The 20,865-nt window shown below is 40.1% G+C and overlaps 2 protein-coding genes across 4 annotated transcripts; one reads left to right on the forward strand and one right to left on the reverse strand.

Annotated features, from left to right (window-relative positions):
- Nucleotides 1-15: 15 nt before the first annotated feature.
- On the reverse strand, nucleotides 16-8,114 carry sp1 (sp1 transcription factor). The gene is given in 7 exon segments (XM_029431486.1): nucleotides 16-2,019; nucleotides 2,547-2,737; nucleotides 3,135-3,276; nucleotides 4,941-5,718; nucleotides 5,720-6,322; nucleotides 7,292-7,368; nucleotides 7,996-8,114. Coding segments are annotated over 7 exon segments (2,091 nt in total). The 5' UTR covers nucleotides 8,003-8,114; the 3' UTR covers nucleotides 16-1,726.
- Nucleotides 8,115-11,820: 3,706 nt separating this feature from the next.
- Nucleotides 11,821-20,804, forward strand: tespa1 (thymocyte expressed, positive selection associated 1). 3 transcript variants are annotated; one of them, XM_029431487.1, is made up of 12 exons: nucleotides 11,843-12,159; nucleotides 13,003-13,179; nucleotides 13,557-13,599; nucleotides 14,562-14,602; nucleotides 15,218-15,271; nucleotides 15,879-15,918; nucleotides 16,370-16,417; nucleotides 16,692-16,787; nucleotides 17,102-17,310; nucleotides 17,426-18,582; nucleotides 19,527-19,614; nucleotides 20,407-20,804. In XM_029431487.1, exons 2-12 carry the CDS (start codon nucleotides 13,038-13,040, stop codon nucleotides 20,496-20,498), a joined length of 2,010 nt encoding a protein of 669 aa, XP_029287347.1. In that variant the 5' UTR covers nucleotides 11,843-12,159; nucleotides 13,003-13,037; the 3' UTR covers nucleotides 20,499-20,804. The 3 variants fall into 3 exon arrangements, with proteins under 3 accessions (XP_029287349.1, XP_029287347.1, XP_029287350.1); XM_029431489.1 differs by lacking the exon at nucleotides 19,527-19,614 and having other exon boundaries at nucleotides 11,821-12,159; XM_029431490.1 differs by lacking the exons at nucleotides 11,843-12,159; nucleotides 13,003-13,179; nucleotides 13,557-13,599 and adding an exon at nucleotides 13,677-13,771.
- The last annotated feature ends 61 nt before the right edge of the window (nucleotides 20,805-20,865 follow it).

Here is a 20,865-nt window from a genome sequence, read left to right on the forward strand (position 1 = left end):
TTTGCAAAGAAAAGAGACATTGTATATCATTTTAATCCAGCTGTTGGCATTTGCAGTAGTTGTATACACACACAATATAAAATCCCTTATTAAAACGGGGCAAAAAAATAAGAGCACTTGTTGTCCAATGAACTTTGTCTAGTTTCAAAGGAGCTTTTGAACATTTTGACGTAATAGAAGTTAATTTCTTTCAAAAGGCAGAATTCTGAAGCAAATAAATCGATTAACAGTGATGAGAAGCATCTTTTCAGAAAAAAACTTTGACCCTTAATACCTTTTGCAATTTATTTAATTGGACAATAAGGGATGTGTGTCCAGTGCGTGCCTCAAGCTGGATCTTTTCCATTCCAGTTACAACTTTTAACATGTATTCCAAGTGTAAAAATGATCAGGAAGTTCATGGACCAAAGAAAGATTTCCTAGTTTGCTTATAAAACGAGTATGAACCTTTGGTTTTGAGCTTACATATTTATGCTGTCTGAACTTTACAAAAGACTTCACTCTGACCAGATATGACTAAAAAAAAAAATGTTTTCCACCGAAAGAAAACAGAAACTGACTGCAAGGCAAAGATGATGAGTATACCACAGGGAAAAGAAGTACTGGGAAGATCTGACCTGTATAGAATACATTATTCTGACAAAGGCTCTTAAATTTTAACATTTAAATCTACATATATATATATATATAAAAGTAATAACATAAGATTAAGATTTGATTGCGCATGAGGTTCATACAACTGAAAGGCAATCTCTTGCAATCATGCAAGATGATCCTGCCCAAGCTAAGAATTTCTGTAGCCTTTACATTTCCAAAAAAAGAAAAATATATATATATAAAAAAAAGAAAAATAAATCAAAATGTTTTGCTATGATAAACATATCAAAGCATGATGGCTTGAATGTGTGTACCTACATTAGAAGTTAATGAGTTATTCTCAGGATTGCAGTGCCCTGACACACCTACATCCTCAATGATTAGTGCTCCTGGCTCTGACCTGGTCGTGAACTTGTGTATTCCAGCCCTTCTCTGACAATCCACCCTAAAACACTTTTCATATTATCTCTAGGATACTGGGATTGTTAGTTTGTGAACCCGGCAGCCACAGAAAATGTGAGAAACAAAACAAAATATTTGCTGCTTCAGAGTGTTACATTTTCAGTTTTTGGGGTGAATTTAGCATTATGGGTCTTTAAGCCTGATACAGCAGCCCAGTCTGAGGGCAGGAAACACCTGAGGTGAAGAAGGACAAGTAGCAAAGCTCACAGCTCTGGAAACAACTGAGTGTCTTAGTAGTGTCATCTTTTTACTAAAGAAGCTCGTAGAGAGGATATCACTAGCTACTAATTCAATATCAAGAGTGCCGGTCTGTGTGTGTTATTGCACTCCCACTATCAAGTAAGACTGAGTCTCCGTGTGGGACAGGTGTTAGTGTAGTGCCATTTCCATTCAGGGGAAACACAATTTCATGATTATTTCTCTAGTCTTAACATTTTCATCCAACTCTGACCCTTAAAACACTACAGGTATCTAAACATGAGATGGAGATCCATATTCCTGCCTCAGTTCTTGAATTCAATAGTGTCTGTTGACTTGCATCTGTGACTGCCTCTCCCATCTGAAGCCTTTGAGAGCTTCCGTGTCTGCAGTCCGACATGCCCTTTTTAACCCCAAATGTCCGAATGCAACATCCACCAAAGCCCGTCTTCCTGCTCCTCCACAGTCCTTAGTAGCTGTTGCCGTTAATTTGGTGAAGGTCCACCTGCATCATGTTGATCCCACTGCTGGCTAATCGAGCGATGTTCTCTGCAGATAAGGTTTCCATGGTGACAATGGTGTGCTGGTCACCGGCGGCTGTGACGACTTTTGTCCCTGCTGTAGGGGAAGCAGCGTCAGTCGAGACTGTGGTGCTGGTGGCGGCGACTGCTTTCTTGTTCATGTGGGTTTTGATGTGCTTGGAGAGGTGATCGCTGCGCATGAAGCGTTTGGGACACTCTGGGCAAACAAACCTTTTTTCACCTGAAGGAATAAAAAAATAATAATCTATATAAAAATGGTGCCGCTGGCATTACCAGATTATGAAAGACCGTTGGTCATGCATTTGGTAAATATTTCAGGGGAAACAAAGATGTGCAAGATATGAAGAAGATGATGATGATATGCAAGATTCAAGTGAAGTATTTTCAATATCAATAAATCTGTTGATTATCTCCATTAATCTTTGGCCTATAAATTGTTTAAAAAAATTGCAATTTCCCAAAGCCCCAAACTGACCCAAATATATTTACATTAAAATGATTGAATGCAAAAACAAAAGCATTAAATATTTAGACCATAAATCTATTATCATGATAGTCAATTTACTTTTCCTTAATCAACAAATCGATTAATTATTTAATAATGCTGCAAATAATGGACTTTGGAAAGCCATGTTGCTGCATGTAGGCTTACCCTTTACTATTTGTAAGTCAAAGAAGCAAGTCTTTGGACTTTGTATGAGATTTAATGTCCTTCTCATAATGTCAGTAACTAAACTAAATCCTCACCTGTGTGCGTCCTCTTATGGCGCTGAAGTTCATCTGAACGGGTGAATCGTTTGCCACAGAAAGACCAGCCGCAGACGAAGGGTCGTTCTCCTGTGTGCCAACGCAGGTGAGCCCTCAGGTGAGAGGTCTTGCCGTAGATCTTCCCACAGCCAGAGATGTGACAAATGTGCTGCTTCTTTTTAGTTGGGTCTCTGCTTAATGGATTACATTTTTTTCGTTAAGAGTGTTACTGATTTTTACCGAATTCGCTGAAATACAAATGTATATCTCCTCAGAAAAAATATGATTTATTATAATTGGGTTTTCTTTTTGTAGCAAGGGTTCTGATAAACTATAGTTTTCCTTTAAGTATTAACATTAAATCACAAAGTTCTGATGACAAGAAACATGCATGCTTACAATTACAAAAACGTAATGCAGTCCAGTACCCCACATCACTAACTTTGTTACATATAATTTAATTAACACCTCAATGTCAACAAAAGCTGAACATAATAGGCTTTGTAAGAGCAGACTTTACGGCAGGGCTGTTGTAGTGGATTGCATTGACTATGCATGTGTATTTAACAAAGTGGTTCAATGACATACCGTCCTTCTCCATCCTTGCAGAAGGGGCAGGTACAGGCTTCTCTGCGGTTCCGTCTTCCTTGAGGTTGTGGGCTTATTTCCCCATCATCCAGAGCTGTGCCATCATCTAAACTTTCTCCGCCTGTCTGCAACGCATGCTCTCCTGTAGTGATGCAATAGAAAATACTCATGTGAGATCTTTTTAATACACATTTCATTAAATTAAGTTCAGAACAAACCACAAATATTTCATCATACATCAAGTTTTTCTGCAATATAAGAAAATCCTATTCAAATTTCACACACACTCAGATGCTACAGGGTGCCTTAATAAAAAAACAGCAGTTGGACCAAAAGAGTAAACCAGTTACACCTATGTACGTTAACAATGTGTGCAAGCCTCAACTGAAAGTTGCCTGCTGGCTGCAACCAAGAGATCGATGGGATTTCTGAATTAGATATAATATAATAAGTAATTTCCAATGACAAAGAGTAAAGACTTTCACCTGTTGGTTTCAGATATTTCTTATTTATGGGCATTCACAATGGATTTACTCAACATTGCTTAAGAATCAAACAATACTAAACCCAGGGTTTTCAGAAAAGTTTGTCAAACAGTGCAAGTACCAGTGAGACGTACTATATGAATAAGACTAATATTATAAGTAACTTGAGAAAAAACAGTCACACGCAAGATCGCCTGACCTCTCCAGGCTTTAACTACTAAACCAATGTAAATGTTTGAAATGTTTATCCTGTTTTTCCCCCCACTCCAAGAGCCACAAACACATCCTTCATCTACGATTGAGTATACAGACGAACCAGTTCTCCCTTTCCTAAATGTTTGTAACGTCAGCACAGACACTGATGTGGAGTAAAATCCACCATTAAGTAAACAGAGCCTGCTACATATGTAGCTGATGGGAAGCACATGATTTCACAATAAGGATAACAGAGCAAATTCCATGCACTGAAAACAGACCCAATGATTCCTCATAAACATCACAAATGTAGACCAGCAAACGTATGAACAGAATGTGAGTGGCTGCCAATAACAAAACTAAAAGGGTTATTAGTACATGATAACAGCTGCTATAAAGATGGGAAGGGTCAGGTTACACGCCTACTATGACACAGAAGTTGTTGCCAACCACAACTGCAGTATTATAATGTGACCGTCGTCTGAGGAGATGCAGTGTCACCAAGACAAGAAAAACATTTCAACAAGGTCTCAAACGCATGCAGTGCAGTACAAGAGCTCAGGAAAACCAGCCGGCTGAACTGGTTAAACCAGCTGAGCACATTTTAGCATACAAAGGGCGAAAGAGGATCAAATTCAGAGAAAGGATACTTTGCATTTCAGTCTAGGGGAAAAACATCAATACAGAATCTAGACTCATTAACACATTTACTTAGCTCAACTGCCAGTTAGTACACAGTAATTGTTCAGCGGTACACATCAGTTGTTGATTATTAGTTTTGTCTAAAATAATGAAAGGTAAACCCAATCAAAATGTGAATTTCAGCCTCCGCTGTTTTGATTACAGCCAAAATAAATGTGAAGGTATCGGGAAATTACTAATAATGGCAATGTCAAATAGCATAAACCAATTTAATTTAGAAATATGTATAAAGTCCTGCATGAAGATGATTTAGTAGTAATAAAGTCCTTCTTCAAACAGTTCGAAACACATCAATTATTCATTTGAATATACTGAATGTTCATAACTTACTTTTAAAACATTATGCAAATGTTTGCAAAATAATATGTATAAAAAAATGTTTTGAACATGAACATCAATTATTCCTGGAAAGTAGAAGACTGACCTGCTGAGCTAGCGATGGTGATGGGAACAGTCTGCAGCTGGTGCATCTGCAGCCCGGCGCCTCCGATTGTGTTGAGATTTATGGTCTGGAGGCCTGGGATCTGCACTGTGTTGACAGATACTCCCCCAGCTGCACCACCCTGAGCCTGGCCAAGTTGGGGAAGAGACTGCATTTGGGCCAGTGTTATCTGCGGCCCTGTCGGACTCTGGATCTGAATGGTCTGCCAGCTCACCTGGCCATTGGGGCCTACAGTGCGCAGGAATATGGGGCCTGTGTTTGGCATAATTTGAAGATTTTGAAGCCCTTCCTGGCTGAGTGTCGGAGTCGCAAATACCTGACCCCCAGCGGTCGTAACAGTACCAGCCTGGATGGTCTGGAGGGGTGTTCCACCTTGGATAATTTGCTGAGGCTGAATAAGGATCTGCTGTGGCTGCTGCCCGTCTCTGTTGTCTGGCTGTATCGGGACACCCAGAGAAGTTGCTGCGTTATGCTGGAATGTCAGTCCATTGCTGTTCAGCGTTTGGGTCATTCCGTAAGAGGAAGCCTGTGTGGTGACAGTGGACGCACTTGTCATGTAACCTGTCCCGCTGGACACTGGATGTTGCTGTATAAGTTGGTTTCCCCCATTATCACCTCCACCATTTGCATCTCCCACTCCGCTTAATCCAGTGCTAACAGGCAACAAAGTGATGTTTCCATTTAGTGACAGAGGCATATTTGCCAGGAACTGGGGCTGGGTTTGTAACATGCCATTGCCTAAGCTTATATTTTGTATAGGGGATGGCTCCCTGAAGGAGACTGGGCATTGTTATGATGTTCCCTGCTGCACCAGCTCTGTTGGTTGCAGCTAAGATCTGCTGGCCATTGGAAGATGACACTATCTGAAACTGCTGCCCTTGTCCAGCAGCAGATAGAGCAGAATCCTGCTGAGCATGTGCCAACTGCAGTTGCTGGCCATCTACTGTCTGAAACTGGGGAATAACCTGGTACTGAATGTTGGGCATCATACCTGCTATGGTGGTAAGCACCTGCTGACCCTGCATCGACGGAGCCTGGGCTACTACATATTGCTGTGGCTGCTGTCCTTGAGTGCTCACAACAGTTGATGATGGTGACAACACCTGTCTGCACTTGCCTATGTCTCCAACTGTCATCACCCCTGAGGAGTCAGTGGTGATGGTGTTGGTGCCTGAGGTTGTTTGAACGCTAAGAGGGATAACCTGCCAGCCGTTGGCACTGGAGGTGAAGACACCCTGGTTTAGGTCCAGCTGTTGCTGCTGGTTTTGTTGTTGTTGGTCTGCAGGTGAATCGTTCTCTCCTGGGGTGTCAATTCGACTGCATGTGGCTGCCAACAAGGCGAGAGGAGATGGTTGCTGTGAGTCCTGGAAAAAGAATACATGAAAGAGAAGGCATTTATATAGTATACATAACAAATATATCTTAACGTAATGCTGAAGAATTATTAAATAAATTATAAAAATATATATATATATAAATGGCTGGCAAAATGTCTACTCATTAAATCTACTGAAACCATTCAAACTACATACAGGAACTAGTGATACCAATATAGTGATGCTAACAATATCTTTTAGAGCACTTTTACAAGCAAACTTAAAAAATGCTTTACAATCAAACAGAGTAAAATCTAATTTTAATAAATACATTCAAACATTAAGATTCAAAGTTGGAGGGAGGACCTGAACTTAAAAGTCCAAAAGATGTTTTTTTAATTAAAATAAACATTTTGACTGTGATAGAGTTCAGATTTAAATACAAACAATAAAATACATTATGCGACTGGCTTTGTAAATGCCAATCTAACCATGCCACACTCCCAAAACGCCATTCATAATATTAAACCTGTTGTTGTCATGCACATCGCTTTCCAGCACCAGAGTTTGGCTGCTGTAGTAAGGAGTCCGAGGGGACGTAGGGTGGGAGAGGATGGGAGGGACCACATTTTTTCCAGAGCAGCGGCAGGCTCGGCTTCCCCTCCCCCCAAACCCACCCACTTTATTTTGCCCTATAAACTGACACACTCTTCTAGCCACCCCCTCCAAGGCCAGCCAAATGGGCCGAGCGAAATGCACATGAAGTGCCGGGGTTTGACGGGAACACCCCGTGTGGGCGAAATTTACCTGCCCATTCCCCACCCCAGTGACATGTGCTCTGGAGAGAAAATCAACAACCGTACAAGTCCCGACAGAGATGGATGACAGAATTAAATTAATAGGAAATAAATAGCACGGTCAGCGGGGATGAGAGGAGTCTTACGTTATAGTGAACGTTAATGTTTCTTGGCTGGCAATCATAGGATTTGGCAAACAGCGAAAGTCCGGTTAACTTACTTGTGAATTGCTTGTGTTTCGCTTTTGACTGTAGCCTCCACCGCTCTCCACAGCGGCCATTTCACCCTGCTGCTGATCTGCGGAAGAAGAGTTTGTAAGATCACTTCTATTAAAAAAGTAGCTACATTACAAGCAGCAGACCATCAAACAGAGTTAACGCTGCATTCAACAATAGGGAGAAAACACACAGTAAACACATGGTCGACCTCATGTAAATAACTTCACTTCAGGAAATGTTTTAACGTGAAGAAATTCAGAGAATGCGAGAAAATCCATGCCACAAGTGCTGGAAAGGGCCAGCTAGCCTAATAGCTAAGCTAACATAAACTCACCACAACAAGTAATGTTCAGAACAACTAAGCTAAGTATAAGCTAAAGAGACTGACAGTTTCTACTGCACTACTAAATATAACCTAGCTAGCTAACGTAAATTTGATAAAGTTAAATTATTGTGTAAACATTTAGTGTCAACAAAGAACATAAGTTACTGTAACAGTTAGCTAAATGTTGTTAGCTAAGTACCGACAATTAGCAGTTAAGTAGTTGGTCACTTTTAAACAGCTTGAGACGCGAGCTAGAAAACAATACAATGTGATACTCACAACGGTGAATACATTCAAAACATATATACTATAATTCCACTTCTTTTTGTTGAATTAATGCGTTGTTCACAACATGCCTCTGAGTTTAAAAAGTTCACTTACTGCTCATAATTTGAAGACGGGAGGAGTTTCTCTGCTCTTTTTTCGGGTTGACACAACTTTTCACAACTTCACACAAACTTGACGGGCTCCCCCTATGAAGGAGAAAGACGGGTGCGTTCGAATTATGGACCTGTGTAGCCAGCCGCCTTCGTGGAGCGCGAACATTGAGCGTCGGGCAGTAAATACATTTTACACTGTTTAATTTGAACAGTTGGCATTGACGTTTTACTATATATTTATAGTTACTTCAACACCCTGGTTTAAAGTAAAATTATATGTTTGAAGGTTCTTATCGTTCATGTATTTGTTGTACCAACGATAAGACCTTTAGACATTTTCTTCAGTAGCTGATGAGCTATTAAGGATACAAAAAGTAGCAACAACCCCCATATCAGAGTAGCAAACCCCATGCCGAAACCTTAACATTATCACATCTAGTAATAATATGAAAAGACGGGACGTTCTGTTTGAAATTCAATTAAATTGTAATGTATTTTGGCATGTTTACTGTACTATCGCACTGTCCCAATAGTTAAAAGAAGCGCACCCCTCTAGGAGCTACTTGCGAAGGATTGTTGCTTTCCTCCAATGGAAATAGTCGTTTCTGCCAACGAGCTTCAACTACCCAATGTAATTGGCCTAAAGGCGGAGAATTGGGCGGGACCAAGCAAGGTAGGTTGTACCCCTGAGCATGATTGACGTTGGGTTATCTGTTTTCCGCTTAAATGGCGCCATTAGTGAATATGTTTACGTAAATATTGATGTTTCCCTTTACTCCTTCTGTGATATTGTCTTATCATTCAACAGTGTAAGGATGGCATGGCTCATAACTTGCTTTGAACACGGAGGAGGGAAAGGAGGAAGGCGGACTGGGTATTTAAGTCTTGCCTCCGTGGCCGATGGCCACTCCCTGGTGGCGCCCTGTGGGCTGGGAAACAGCAAGGAGGCGGGAGGAGTCTGCCAGGGTGGAGGAGAAGAGACCCCATCACACTCAAACACTGGCTGTAACCGCGCTGGGAGGAGAAAATGGCTCGCTTGTGGGAGGGCTTTAATTATTGGGATGTACAGGGGGCTGTCAGTGAAGCAGCACATGTGCCCATGTAAACAGGACAGAGGGTGGAGTCCGTCCTCAGGCCAACCCTGCATCCTCCCCAAACTGTCTGAAGTCAAACACATTGTTGTTACTACAGTTAGTCATAGGTATGACTATTTCACTTTCATTTATTTCCAACACAAACACACACCCCATCAGGTCGAACAATGTATTGTTTCAGTTAAGCATCTGGCTGCCAGTGCACCATACAGTAACTCCCATTGGAAGTGGAAGAATAAGAGGAAGTAGCAATGTCACAATGAAAGTTAAAGTCCTACATTTAAAACTAAGTATGTATTATCAGCATTATCTACTAAAATGATCAAAAGTAGCCTATAGATCGTGTGCATGTGACGTCACGCTTACGTCCCAACCCGTAAGTCAGCCATGTTGGTTGGAATACACAACCAAGACGGCGCCCGTTCGCGTGGGAGTTGCTGCAACGCTTCGTAATTTTCTTTGTATTTAAACGTCTAAGATTGAAAGAAAATGCCAATCGTGTGCGCAGTGTATAATTGTGGTCATAACGCTACTCGTGACCCAGAGAAACGGTTCTTTAGATTTACTAAAATCATCAAAAACAACGATCCACAAAAGAGGGATGAATTGCTGTCTACCGAACGCCGTACGCTGGTTTAGCAACATAACTCGTGAGAATTTAATAGAAGAAAAAGCACAATTCACCCGTGTGTGTGGCGTCCACTTTATATCTGGTAAGAGCTCATGCTAAAGCTATGTTTTCAATGTTTACATTAAACATTTGTGCTTATGATATACCCGAACACTGAAGACCTTACTTCTCCATATCGCTGACTGGTAAATAAGGCACTTTCTTTACATGTGATGCCATTTGCTCTTTTCTTCTGTGCATGTTTTTGTTTTTCTTATTCTTCAGCCTACTTCACTTGCGAAAAGCAAAGCACCAATGTGAGAACATGCTTCCATATCCAGCCATACAATCACAGTGTGCGAGGATAACATCGGCGCTCTTCTCACTCACAAACCAGGGCTTGAGCGGTGTATCTCGAGCTCTTTGAGAGTGATTTACACGGGCATGGACGAGCACCCTGTCATCTTTCAGTGGTTTGGTAAGAAGACTACCAACCCAGCCAGAAACAAAGAAAGTATAAGCATCTAAGCTCTTGTATGCCTTCATTTGTGCGTTGGTTGCCCACAACGTTTGTAGCACAAGGTAGTTCACAATATCCGGATATTCAATCGGCGGTAACAAATCTAAATCCTCAATATAATCCGACGGCTTTAGCGTGTACGGGTCACGGCCGCAAATTTGGACTTTTTCCTCTGAATCTTGCCTTTGCAGAGGACTCCAGAGAGTCAGAATACTTTGAAGAAGTCGGAGTTGTATTGCTGTTGTTGTTCGCTTTAGACGCCATTGTTGATTTGTATATCATCCAACATGGCGTCGCACGCATACGTCACAGTTTTGTCACGTGTTTGCACACTATCTATAAGCACCTTATTCATCATGCAGCAGAATAATACACCTTTATTGATCCCAGAGGGGACATTCAGGGGGTTGCATCAGCACAAAGACAGAAAACCTACAGATAATAGGGAAGCTTTAAATGATAATAAAGATGTATATACAACTAGAATAGAAACAAAAGTAGAAACCAAACCATAGAAATGAAAGACAAAGTTAGAAGGTAAAATAGATAGAGAGATACTTTATTCATCTCGAGGGAAATTTATGACAATGACAATGGTGTCAGCAAAAATGTACACGGTGTTATTATTATTATTATATATATATATATATATATATATATATTTAGCAGCTAAATGGAATTCAGCCATCCTTCATTTTAGGATTTACACCTGTGCTTATTGTGGCATGTCAAAAAATATCTAAACTTGGAGTACAAACTCGAATAGTAAAGGGGAAGTATAAAGTAGCATACAATAGAAAGAAATGAAAGTACACTATAGCTAAAGTACTTCAAAATTGTACTAAACTACAGTAGCCTAGAGAAAATCCACTTAGCATTTTCCCAGCATTGCGCCTCTATTAAAGAACAAATGTTCTGTCTTCATAATAGCTTTCATTATAATTCTAAATGGCTTTTGTTGCATACGGAAAGTTGATACCACTTCCTTTCCCTCAGAGGCAAGAGAACACATAAAGAAAGAAAGCCAATACATGGGACTTTATATCATATTATATTACATTATATTATAATTGAACAAATTAAACATACTAAGTTACCATACAATGATAGTAGACTTGTAACAAAGAAATATTGCCTTTGGTTTGTTGGTGTTTTGAGTCACTAATAAAGTCATTAATACTCAATAAGAAAGTCAGTACAGTTATGAATGTTAATACATCATTAGGATAATAGAAGATGAAGAGTTTCTCACTTTCTAATAAGCCATCAGTAACATTTGGAAAGTCATTGACAAAGGGATCTTGTATTATCCAAAAGTGCAGTTGAAGGCTAAATGTTAATAAGTTGTTAATGGATATATTGTGGTCCAGATGTGGTCACGCAGACTATTAGAGGATGTGACGAGGAAGGAGAACAAACACCATTCATGTTTCGTGAATGGATTATAAATTCATAACTTTCCAAAAAAAACACATGTCTTTGTGTCATGTGGGAGTTGCTCAGCAGTCTATTGGTCATAGTTTTCCTATTTGAAGCACTACGTTGTTATAATCACTTCTGTTGTAACCGTCACCTCTGACATTTCCAAAAACCTGTTCCGACTCCGAGTTTGTCTACTTTTTGTTTCTGCAGGATGTGTCACAGCGGTGTCCCACACTGATACCTCTGTTGTATTTCAGATGAGATGCAAAGTTACTTCCCCACAGTCAAACTCTCCTAATGATCTGCGCAAACTCAGCTGCACATGCAGGCCAGCTGAAACGAGTCGGTTAAACAAAAAACTCGTTATCTTCAAGTAATATCTGACAACCGGAGCAGGCTGGATGCAGTGTGAGGGTTTTCTTAAGATTGCAGATCAGTTTCAGAAAACTGAAAGCGACAACAGGAAACGAGAGAAAGAGCGCCACTGACACAACTGAAAGCTGGCCTGCGTCCATGAAGGTAAAGCTGCTTTTCTTCATCTTTGTTCGCTGGTTTTGCTCAAAGTATGAGTTTGGAAAGCTCTCACTATTTAATTCAGCTAAAACACAACCTGTCCATCGCTGGCTATGGAGAAAATCTTATTTAATGGATGACAAAAAAGTATTTTATCTTCAGTGTCATATTCAGTATAACTCATTAATATTCTGTCTATCTATGTTTTATATTCATTAAATATATATATATTTTAAACTAACCAGGTGGCTGGGTGGGCTCATTGTAAATAGAAAGGCATTCATTAACATGTATATTTAATATTTATATATATTTATTCTTTTCAATGTTTGGGTTTTGGATGGATCTATCTGCCACTCTTTGTATCTGTGTTTTATATATCTGCGCTCCTTTACTGTATTTCACCTTACCACATGTTAGGAATATAAGCTATATATATATATATATATCTTCATTTATATGCACTTTATTTGAACACACGGACAGTTAGTGTTTTTTTGTCTAATATTTTGTGCTGAAAAATTATATTTAAATTGATTATTTTTTACTTAGAAGAAGAAATATGTTTAATTTGTCAATCGACACAAGGCACATTCACTCAAGGCTGTTGAAATGTAGCCTATAGTAGAGAGCAGCAAAGATGAATCGATAATTGTCAACTACTAAATTAATCTCTTACTATTTTAATAATCGATTAATCGGTTTGAGTTATTTCTTTATGAAAAATAGCATCCTGTTGATAACTTTACTGATAAAGGAAACTGGCACAAATCACTGAATGTAATGGACTTTAGGTGTGAAATGTTATACGTCTCAGCTTTTTATTGCCCTGTCGTTGTGTCTCTGTAGCTTCGTCCCCTCCTTGTGGTCTGTGAACTGAGGCGATGGAGAGCCCGTCGTCCATAGTGAGGCGGCGAGCCTGGATCAACAGCAGCCGACAGTGGTCCAATTTGGAGCTGGACCCCGAGGGGCCGCGGTGCGACCCCCCCTCTGCCTCTATAGCAGACGACGATGTCTTTTCTGACGGTAAGTCCAAACTGAGGAGAGTATGAGGGACCTGTTCAGTATCTACGGTGTACTGTATGTAACAACAGGTGAATTGAGCTTGAGGATGATCACGTATAGATTTTAGGGGAATTAGTGGAAGATTTTGGACCCCGGGTATATTGTTACTATAATTCCTGTCATTAATACACAAAACAAAATAAATTACCCAACTGAAAAGTGATGCACATGAAAACATCTTCTTTTAGAAATTGCAAAATATGCACTTTTAATTCAATGCAATCAGAGGTTGTTCAAAGTCAGTAAAGTATGCAAGTCTTTTGTTTTAAAGAAGACAACTGTAAAATAGAATAATGAGGATCACTCATTTAGCTAAGTGCTGTGTGTGATTTCCACAGGATGCTTCACTGGAAAGATTGAGAACTGGCTCCTGGGTTGTGGGTGAGTCGGCTCGCTTTACTACTCTTGTTTTCTTTTAATTTTTTTAATTTGTCTTGTCTTTTTTAGCTCAGGCTCTGAAGGATATGGTTTCAGTCATTGGAAACCGGTTGAACAAACAGTAAAGTAGAAAGTGGAAACTCTCTGAGGTCAGGTGTTCCAGGAAGATGGCGTGGTAAGGTAGCCACAGTATTGTTTTTGCCACAATCCCCTTAAAAGATGTATTTTTTACCAGTCCACTTGAAAAAAAAACAAGCTTATTATTTATTTAACACCACACTGTTAGAGTGCTCTGAATGTAGATCTACCAGTGATCAGATGTCTTTCAAGGCCAAGACATGTTGCTGACAACAGTTTACAGCAATGTTGAGAATGGTAAACATGTCAACAAGTCCTCGAGGCTGTTTCACCAAGAAAACACACGACTTAAGCCCTTTTTGACTTTTTCAAAACTTCCATTTTGGTTGGAGTAAGATTATTATATAACCAGAAGGAAATAACAGTTCCTTCTTCCTGTTCTGAAACTGGAGGAAGGAGATCAGCACACACATTCAGACGCTATTTAATGTCTTTTATTTCAGTCACTGAGAAGGAAGCTGGCAGTTGGGGATGTAACACAGCGTGTCAGCCTCTAAAAGGCTACTAACACTAAAGAACAAAGTAAAAGGAGGGGTGTGAGGGTTAATGCATTCTGAGAACTCAACATGAAAATGACCAGATCAGCTTGGAGGTGTTAAACTTAATGCTGCTCAGCATGTCAACTTTTCTACAAGAGGAAGTTGACACACATCAGCAGCTTGTCGAGAGCTGAACAGGGAGTCGATGTCACAAGCTCGCACTGTAGCTAGGCTGCTATCTCGCTACAGATGAGGCCGTCTACGCATATGCAAGGACTTATTTGACAGAAGAAGCATGCAAAGAACACTGTGTGTATTTTCGCATTAACATTGGGATATCATTTACAGGACGGAGGCCTGCTCAGAGAAGACCGGTCGGCTGAGTTTCGGTGAGTATGAACTGGAACAAAGTCATGATTAACAATGTGTCCTTTACAAACAAAACTAACACTTTTATTTAGTCTTAAACTCTGTCCACACTCGCACATGCACACACGCACACGCACATACACACACTCAGTGTTACTGCAATAAAAACATACTCATAGTAAAAGTCCTGCTTTGAAAATGTCACTTAAAAGTACTATCATCAAAGTGTAAAGTAATACAGCCTGTCAGTGTTATATGCTAACATTGTATTATTATTATTATTGTTATTATTATTATTATTATTAGCATTTTACCGTTGAAGCTGGTCAAGGTGGAGCGTAATGATTTAATGATTTTATATAGGCCTACTGTCGGGTTGTTTAACTAAGCTTGTATGTTTTGTATTTAAAATTGTATCTGGACTGTAGTGGAGTAGAAGTATATAAAGTAACATTAAAGGTAAATACAAGTATTTCAAATCTATACTTAAGTAAGAGTAATTGAGTAATATAGTGACTTTCCACTAATGACACATACAAGCCTTCAGTTCTTCAGTCAATCATGAAGACATAATGAAGACATCACGTCAAACGAAATGTGAAATGACTTAAAGCATCAACTGTGCGTCTTTTCAGAGTCTGTGCTGAAAGCCAGCAAGTTGGACGATGAGCTCAGTCTTGGTGCTGATGGTAAGTAAAGAGAGACACACACACACACACACACACACACACACACACACACACACACACACACACACACACACACACACACACACACACACACACACACACACACTTCTTTTTTTCTACTCAAGCTTACGTTTGTTCTATTTGAAATAGTGACTCCTTTGTACTGAGTCAGAGAAATGTCCAATGTTACGCAGTAGTACTGTACCTCAGCCAAGGAGGATATCTTTTGAGAAGGGGAAGTATAGTTGTCAAAAGTCGCCGATTGATAATCTATTTCTTGTTTTTATATGAATTGTAACCACTTATACACATACAGTATTAACATTAGCAAACAATTATAACTTTTCAAGGTCAAACCACTAAACAATGTAAGTAGTAAGGTGTAACAGCAGAGTACAGAATTGCATAATGCCTTCAATTTGTCACTTAGTGCCTTTCAGTTTAAGATATATCTAGTGGTAACAAAAAACAAACAATACCTGTAACATGACACCCCTATGTACTAAACATGACATTTAAATCCATCATTTAGATTTGAATCCCACATTCAAATGCACGTCAACTTATTCCTTATTTATTTTAAAATGAGTTCTTTTTTTGTTTTCAGCTTCTTTGTTAAATGTTGGAGAGATTACATCTAAAGCTGGGTGAGTAGCAAATGTAATCTCACAGTGGCAGTAACAATGAACTAACACGAAACGAGGAATGTCAAGCTATTGGTGAATATTAGTTCATATGAATCCATGTTGCTTTAATCATTATACTGACAGAGGTCATTCTGTATTTAAAAAAAAACAACTCAATTCCCTTTTTTTCCCACACAATGAGCTACACTTCCAGTCCTACACACATGTTTATCTCCCCCACCCCACCACACTTACAGCCGAGTCTCTGCGATGATATTTGTAGAGTCTAGGTTACACCCCTGCATGCTGAGGCTGTTTCTATTGAAATTATTCAGAGGTGTAAATGAGATGGTGCTAATTTATCACTAAAATATGGTCCATTATACGGACACTTGTGACTGAATTGACTAAATCAACACGAAAGAAATGAACTGTATTCTTTTCTTTTCCTCCCTTTGTGCTGACCATGAAGCCTCGCACAGCCTCCTCCCTTCAAACAAGGTCCCAGCAGACTCACTAGGTCAGTGGTACAACTCAGAAGAGATCCAAAAGTATTAAAAATGATCTTCAACAGACCTTTTCTATAGAAGAACAGTTTTATTTTTTACTTTTGGAAATGTAAATAAAACAAAGTGAGGCTTGGCGTTTGCCTCTCTGCTGCTTTGTTTACATTCTAAGGTACTATAAGTATTATTGAGATTAATACTGAAGATTATTGTATGCTTCTTCCACAGTTAATAAGTAGGTCAAATGCTTTATAACAACATTCTAATTTACTCATGTCTTGTCCACAGTACCCCTCGTAAGAAACTATGTCTACCATCTCTGAACTTGGGCCACAGCATGGCCTCCAGCTGCCTCTCGTCCTCCACCTGTAAAACTACGTCAAGGTGAGGCTTCAACCCTTTAAAAAGGTGTATTATTCTGCATGACGAGGCTCTTTGCTCTTAAATGATCTGCTTGACAAGTTGCAGCTTTCCGAATTGATGTTCCTGTCCTGTTTATACCTTTACCTTTCTCATTGGTCCAATGTTTCATATTTCTTTGCACTTTGTAACTCTCTTAATAAGTCTTAAACATGCTTGAATACAAGTTAATTGTATTTATAAAAGCCAATAACACAAATTTGCCTCACAGGACGTTACAAAAACCTTTTAACAGGGAAATAACTTTATCTTTCCTTTTTTCCATACATGCACACAAGCATATCGGAGGTCCTGAAGTTGTGTTCGGAGGATGCAGAGGAGACGCTGTACGAGCTGGGTTTCGGCTGCGATGAGCCGCAGGTCACTGTCCGCATCCCTCCTCGCTTCTTCACCTTCCCTTCTCTGTCTCGGGGCATCAACTTCCGCCTCTTCCTGGACTCCCAGCTACGGCGGATACGAGAGGAAGACCCCAGCCTCTCTCTTGCTAGTAAGACCATTGAGACCTTTGTGTGTGTGTGATAAGGTGAAATAAATCTGGGGTGTAGCAAATCACATCCATATTACCTGTTTTAGTTTTAATGTTAATTGTATTCTTTCCACAGGTCGTTTCAGACAAGTGCAAGTGCTCACAGCAATGGCCAACGCTTTCTACTCCCTCTACTCTCACGTGTCCCGCACTCCTCTACAGAAACTGGCCACACCTGAGTTTACCTTCTCCTCGTCTCCCGATGAGAGGATCGAACGCTTCAGGAGCAACGTCCGCAGCGAGCCCCGCTCTCCGGTGGAGAGGCTGAAGGAAACCGTCTCCAAGATGTGTCTCTACACGGGCTCTCCTCGCGGGTCAGACTCCGCTTCTCCGCAGCCCTCACCCAGAAAAAGGTCCAGCCTCACTGATGTTGTGGATATAGTCCTGGAGAAAGTCAAGAGCGGGGCGACAAAGAAACTGGACATGGGGGAATATAATTGGACTAATTCAGCTGTGGATGTTAGGCTGGTCACGGATGGTGATAAAGCCTGTGACAGTGGGAAAGAGGAGCAAACACAGCAGACCATGGAGGACACGGAGATTCTTCAAAATGGAAATAAGATCTGTCATAAGGAGCGGCAGGGCTGCAAAGAAACAGATAACGTTGTTGCAGATGAAAACGGCGTCAAACCAGCAGACCTTGACAGCAGGACTCGCAGTGTCGGAACATCCGTCGCGTCATCATTATCAGGAGAAACTGTGACAGAAGCAGGTCAGCCGGAGCTGGACTCATGTTGTACTCAAAGTGAGACAAGGACTGTCGATCTGAAACCAGTTGTCAAGGTTACATTCGATCTAATCTGCCCGCAGATAGTCGAAAATGTACACCAGGCACCTTTATTCTGTCAACAGACACATAGTCAGAAAACAAACACTTTACTTGCTATCTCCTCTGAGAGAGTAAGAATAGATAGATGTCCTGTTTTACAAAAACCTGATATCCCTGAGCCTGATGGCAGACTGCTGCATGCATCCAGATCACTTCCTGTCCTGGCTCCGGATGGAAGCCTCGCCCAGTGCTGCAGCACTGTGACTGGCCGGGAGGGGGACGACGTCTCTCCTTGTTCCTCGAACACAGTAGATGCCGCTCATACTTCTGCTGTTACGTGTGCGCAGACATGTGAGGAGGCATTTAACGAGAGGAAAAGCCCGTACCTGACCCCACAGACACGTCGGGGCCTGGGGCTCCACTGCAATAACCTGCAACAGGTTAACTCATTCGAGCTGGAGGAGGTACAATACAATAGTATTTAAATGTAATATTTAAAAGAAACATTACAACATTTCCATATAAAGTAAATGTAGTACTTTATTTCTGTAGCTCCATTTGGAAAACAGTTGTCCCATAAGCAATGATTAGGTTGATTTTAGCACATTTTCTGGTTGACCCATGAATCCAGGTTATATTCCACGATCACCATGATACTAAATAAAAACGTACTCACTCTAAAAGAAGAGGCCGCTTCAGTAAATGAGTTCAAGAGACATGATTAAAGAATACGCCAAATCCAGGACATTTCATATAAATATTGTCCAGTTTAAACGATCACTTAGTTATTCTAGGATCCTAAATGACACTCTTTCCTCAGTGGATGATGTTTGGTTCTGGCTGATCATACATCTGTTATTGGTAAGTTGCCTCTTGTTGGGTCCCCACAGTACCTTTCTTCTTTAGAAGTGAGATACAAACATTTTCCTGCTAAACCGTCGCACAATCATTTTTATTGGTCATTGGTCGTGCAGGCGAAACACGCTTGTATAAACCAGTGAACGTATTCTATTTCTGTATGTTGCACTTCAAACCGGCTTATTTGAAGATAGTGTTCTGCACTTAAACAACTTGTATCTATTTGAAGCTATTGTACTTGCAAGATTCTTGCTGTTGGGAGTTGTATCTCCATTGTTTGCAAAGCGTCAGCTAAATGAACTGTAATGTAATGTAACAAAATGGAAATAGATCAGGCTGAAGGACAGCATGTTACTTATCACATAGGTTGATAGAACTGTTTGTTTTGATAAGAATGAACAACTGAACCACTGATATTCAGTAAAATGGGTGTAAATATTGTAGATATTGTAATGTGGATGATGAAACGTTACTTTGTTCAGCCCTAATGGTGTGTTTGATGGTAGACATTCAGTATATAAAATACACTTCATACCTGTTGCCTCTACAGGTGCATAGTGCAGGAGAGGAAGATTTTGGACAGTCAGAAACTACAGGAACAAAAACCTCCCCGTTGTCCGAAAATCCTCAATACAAAGGTATATTTATTTCTGTGTGAATTATTTTTTCCCCCCATATGAACACAAGTCATAGGTGGTGTTTACAACTGTTGCTTTGGTACACTTTGGCAGTTATATTTTACAGGAACATGAAAATAGCTGTTTCTAATACACTGATCCGAATCCGCTTAAGTATGTGTACATGTACAGGGAATTAGACAAACAGGTAAAAGGACAACAAATCTGAACTAAGTAAACAATGAGGATTAACAGTTGTTGAACCCCATTTGCAACAAAAAACTGCATTTAATAATACACAGTTCAAACGTTTCTAAATGTGTGAAGAACGTTGTTTTCAGTCAACGCTGTGAGAGTTTACACCAGAATCATACTTAACTTTACTTGGGGCTCATTCTAGATCCCGTAATGAAGTCAGACATGACGTGAGGAACTGAATAGTTGAGACACATCTATATAGAAAAGGACATGTTTTCCATGGGTCCTTGAAATCCATAAAACATTTTGAATTTTAGGGGGAATATAATTGATGCTGAGCCTGTAGCAAATCAATGAAAGATCACCACATGAGTTTTATCCGTGTCTCAAACTATGTTGTGTTGGGTCCTTTTTATATTTGAGGGAATTGGGCCTGGAAGGTCCTTGAAAAGTAATTGAATTTGATGTTTAAGGAGCAGGAACCCTGAAATGTGACAGGCCTATGTGCCTTTTGTGTGTGTGTGTGTATTCAGGTCAGACTGCAGCTGTATTTGTGCAGCTGTATATACATTGGAAGGAGTTGTTGCCTGACTGTTTGTGTTCTTCCTTGTGTAGGTGAGGTGGCCCGGGGTGACAGCATGCAGTCAGACAGCAGCGGCTACGCAGACGAAGAAGTCAGCCTCTCATCGAACACACACAGCAGTTGACAGAAAGCCCAGAACTTCATGTAGAAAACGTTAACAAAGTTTTTTCTCGCCTGTGGACTTTTTTACTGCACTGATTTTAGTTACAAACAAAGTGCCTCCATTCAGGCTCAAAAGATTAAGATGTCATGGTACTGTGAGAGACTTGGTCACATGTGAAACTTTCAGAGACTGAAGAAGCTTTTTTTCCTCCCAAGAAGAAGAGTTCCAGACACGCAAAGCATTACGTTTCTCCCCAGTGCTCATACTGAACACAGAATATTGTAAATAAGTAAAACTAAGTAAGTAAAACTGTCCATATTCAAAGTTCTTATTGTGTGGACCAAATGTCATTTAAATGCAAATTCAATTGGGAATTTGAACATGTTCA

This window comes from Cottoperca gobio, chromosome 5 (genome assembly GCF_900634415.1).
Source record: "Cottoperca gobio chromosome 5, fCotGob3.1, whole genome shotgun sequence".
Classification (NCBI taxonomy): domain Eukaryota; kingdom Metazoa; phylum Chordata; class Actinopteri; order Perciformes; family Bovichtidae; genus Cottoperca; species Cottoperca gobio.

Excerpts from the sequence above, each read along its gene's own strand:
- tespa1 (XM_029431487.1), top strand. The coding sequence starts at position 13,038 with ATGGAGAGCCCGTCGTCCATAGTGAGGCGGCGAGCCTGGATCAACAGC. Across the intron at positions 15,272-15,878 it reads GCTCAGTCTTGGTGCTGATG|CTTCTTTGTTAAATGTTGGA; the intron begins GTAAGTAAAGAG and ends TTTTGTTTTCAG. Across the intron at positions 15,919-16,369 it reads GAGATTACATCTAAAGCTGG|CCTCGCACAGCCTCCTCCCT; the intron begins GTGAGTAGCAAA and ends CTGACCATGAAG.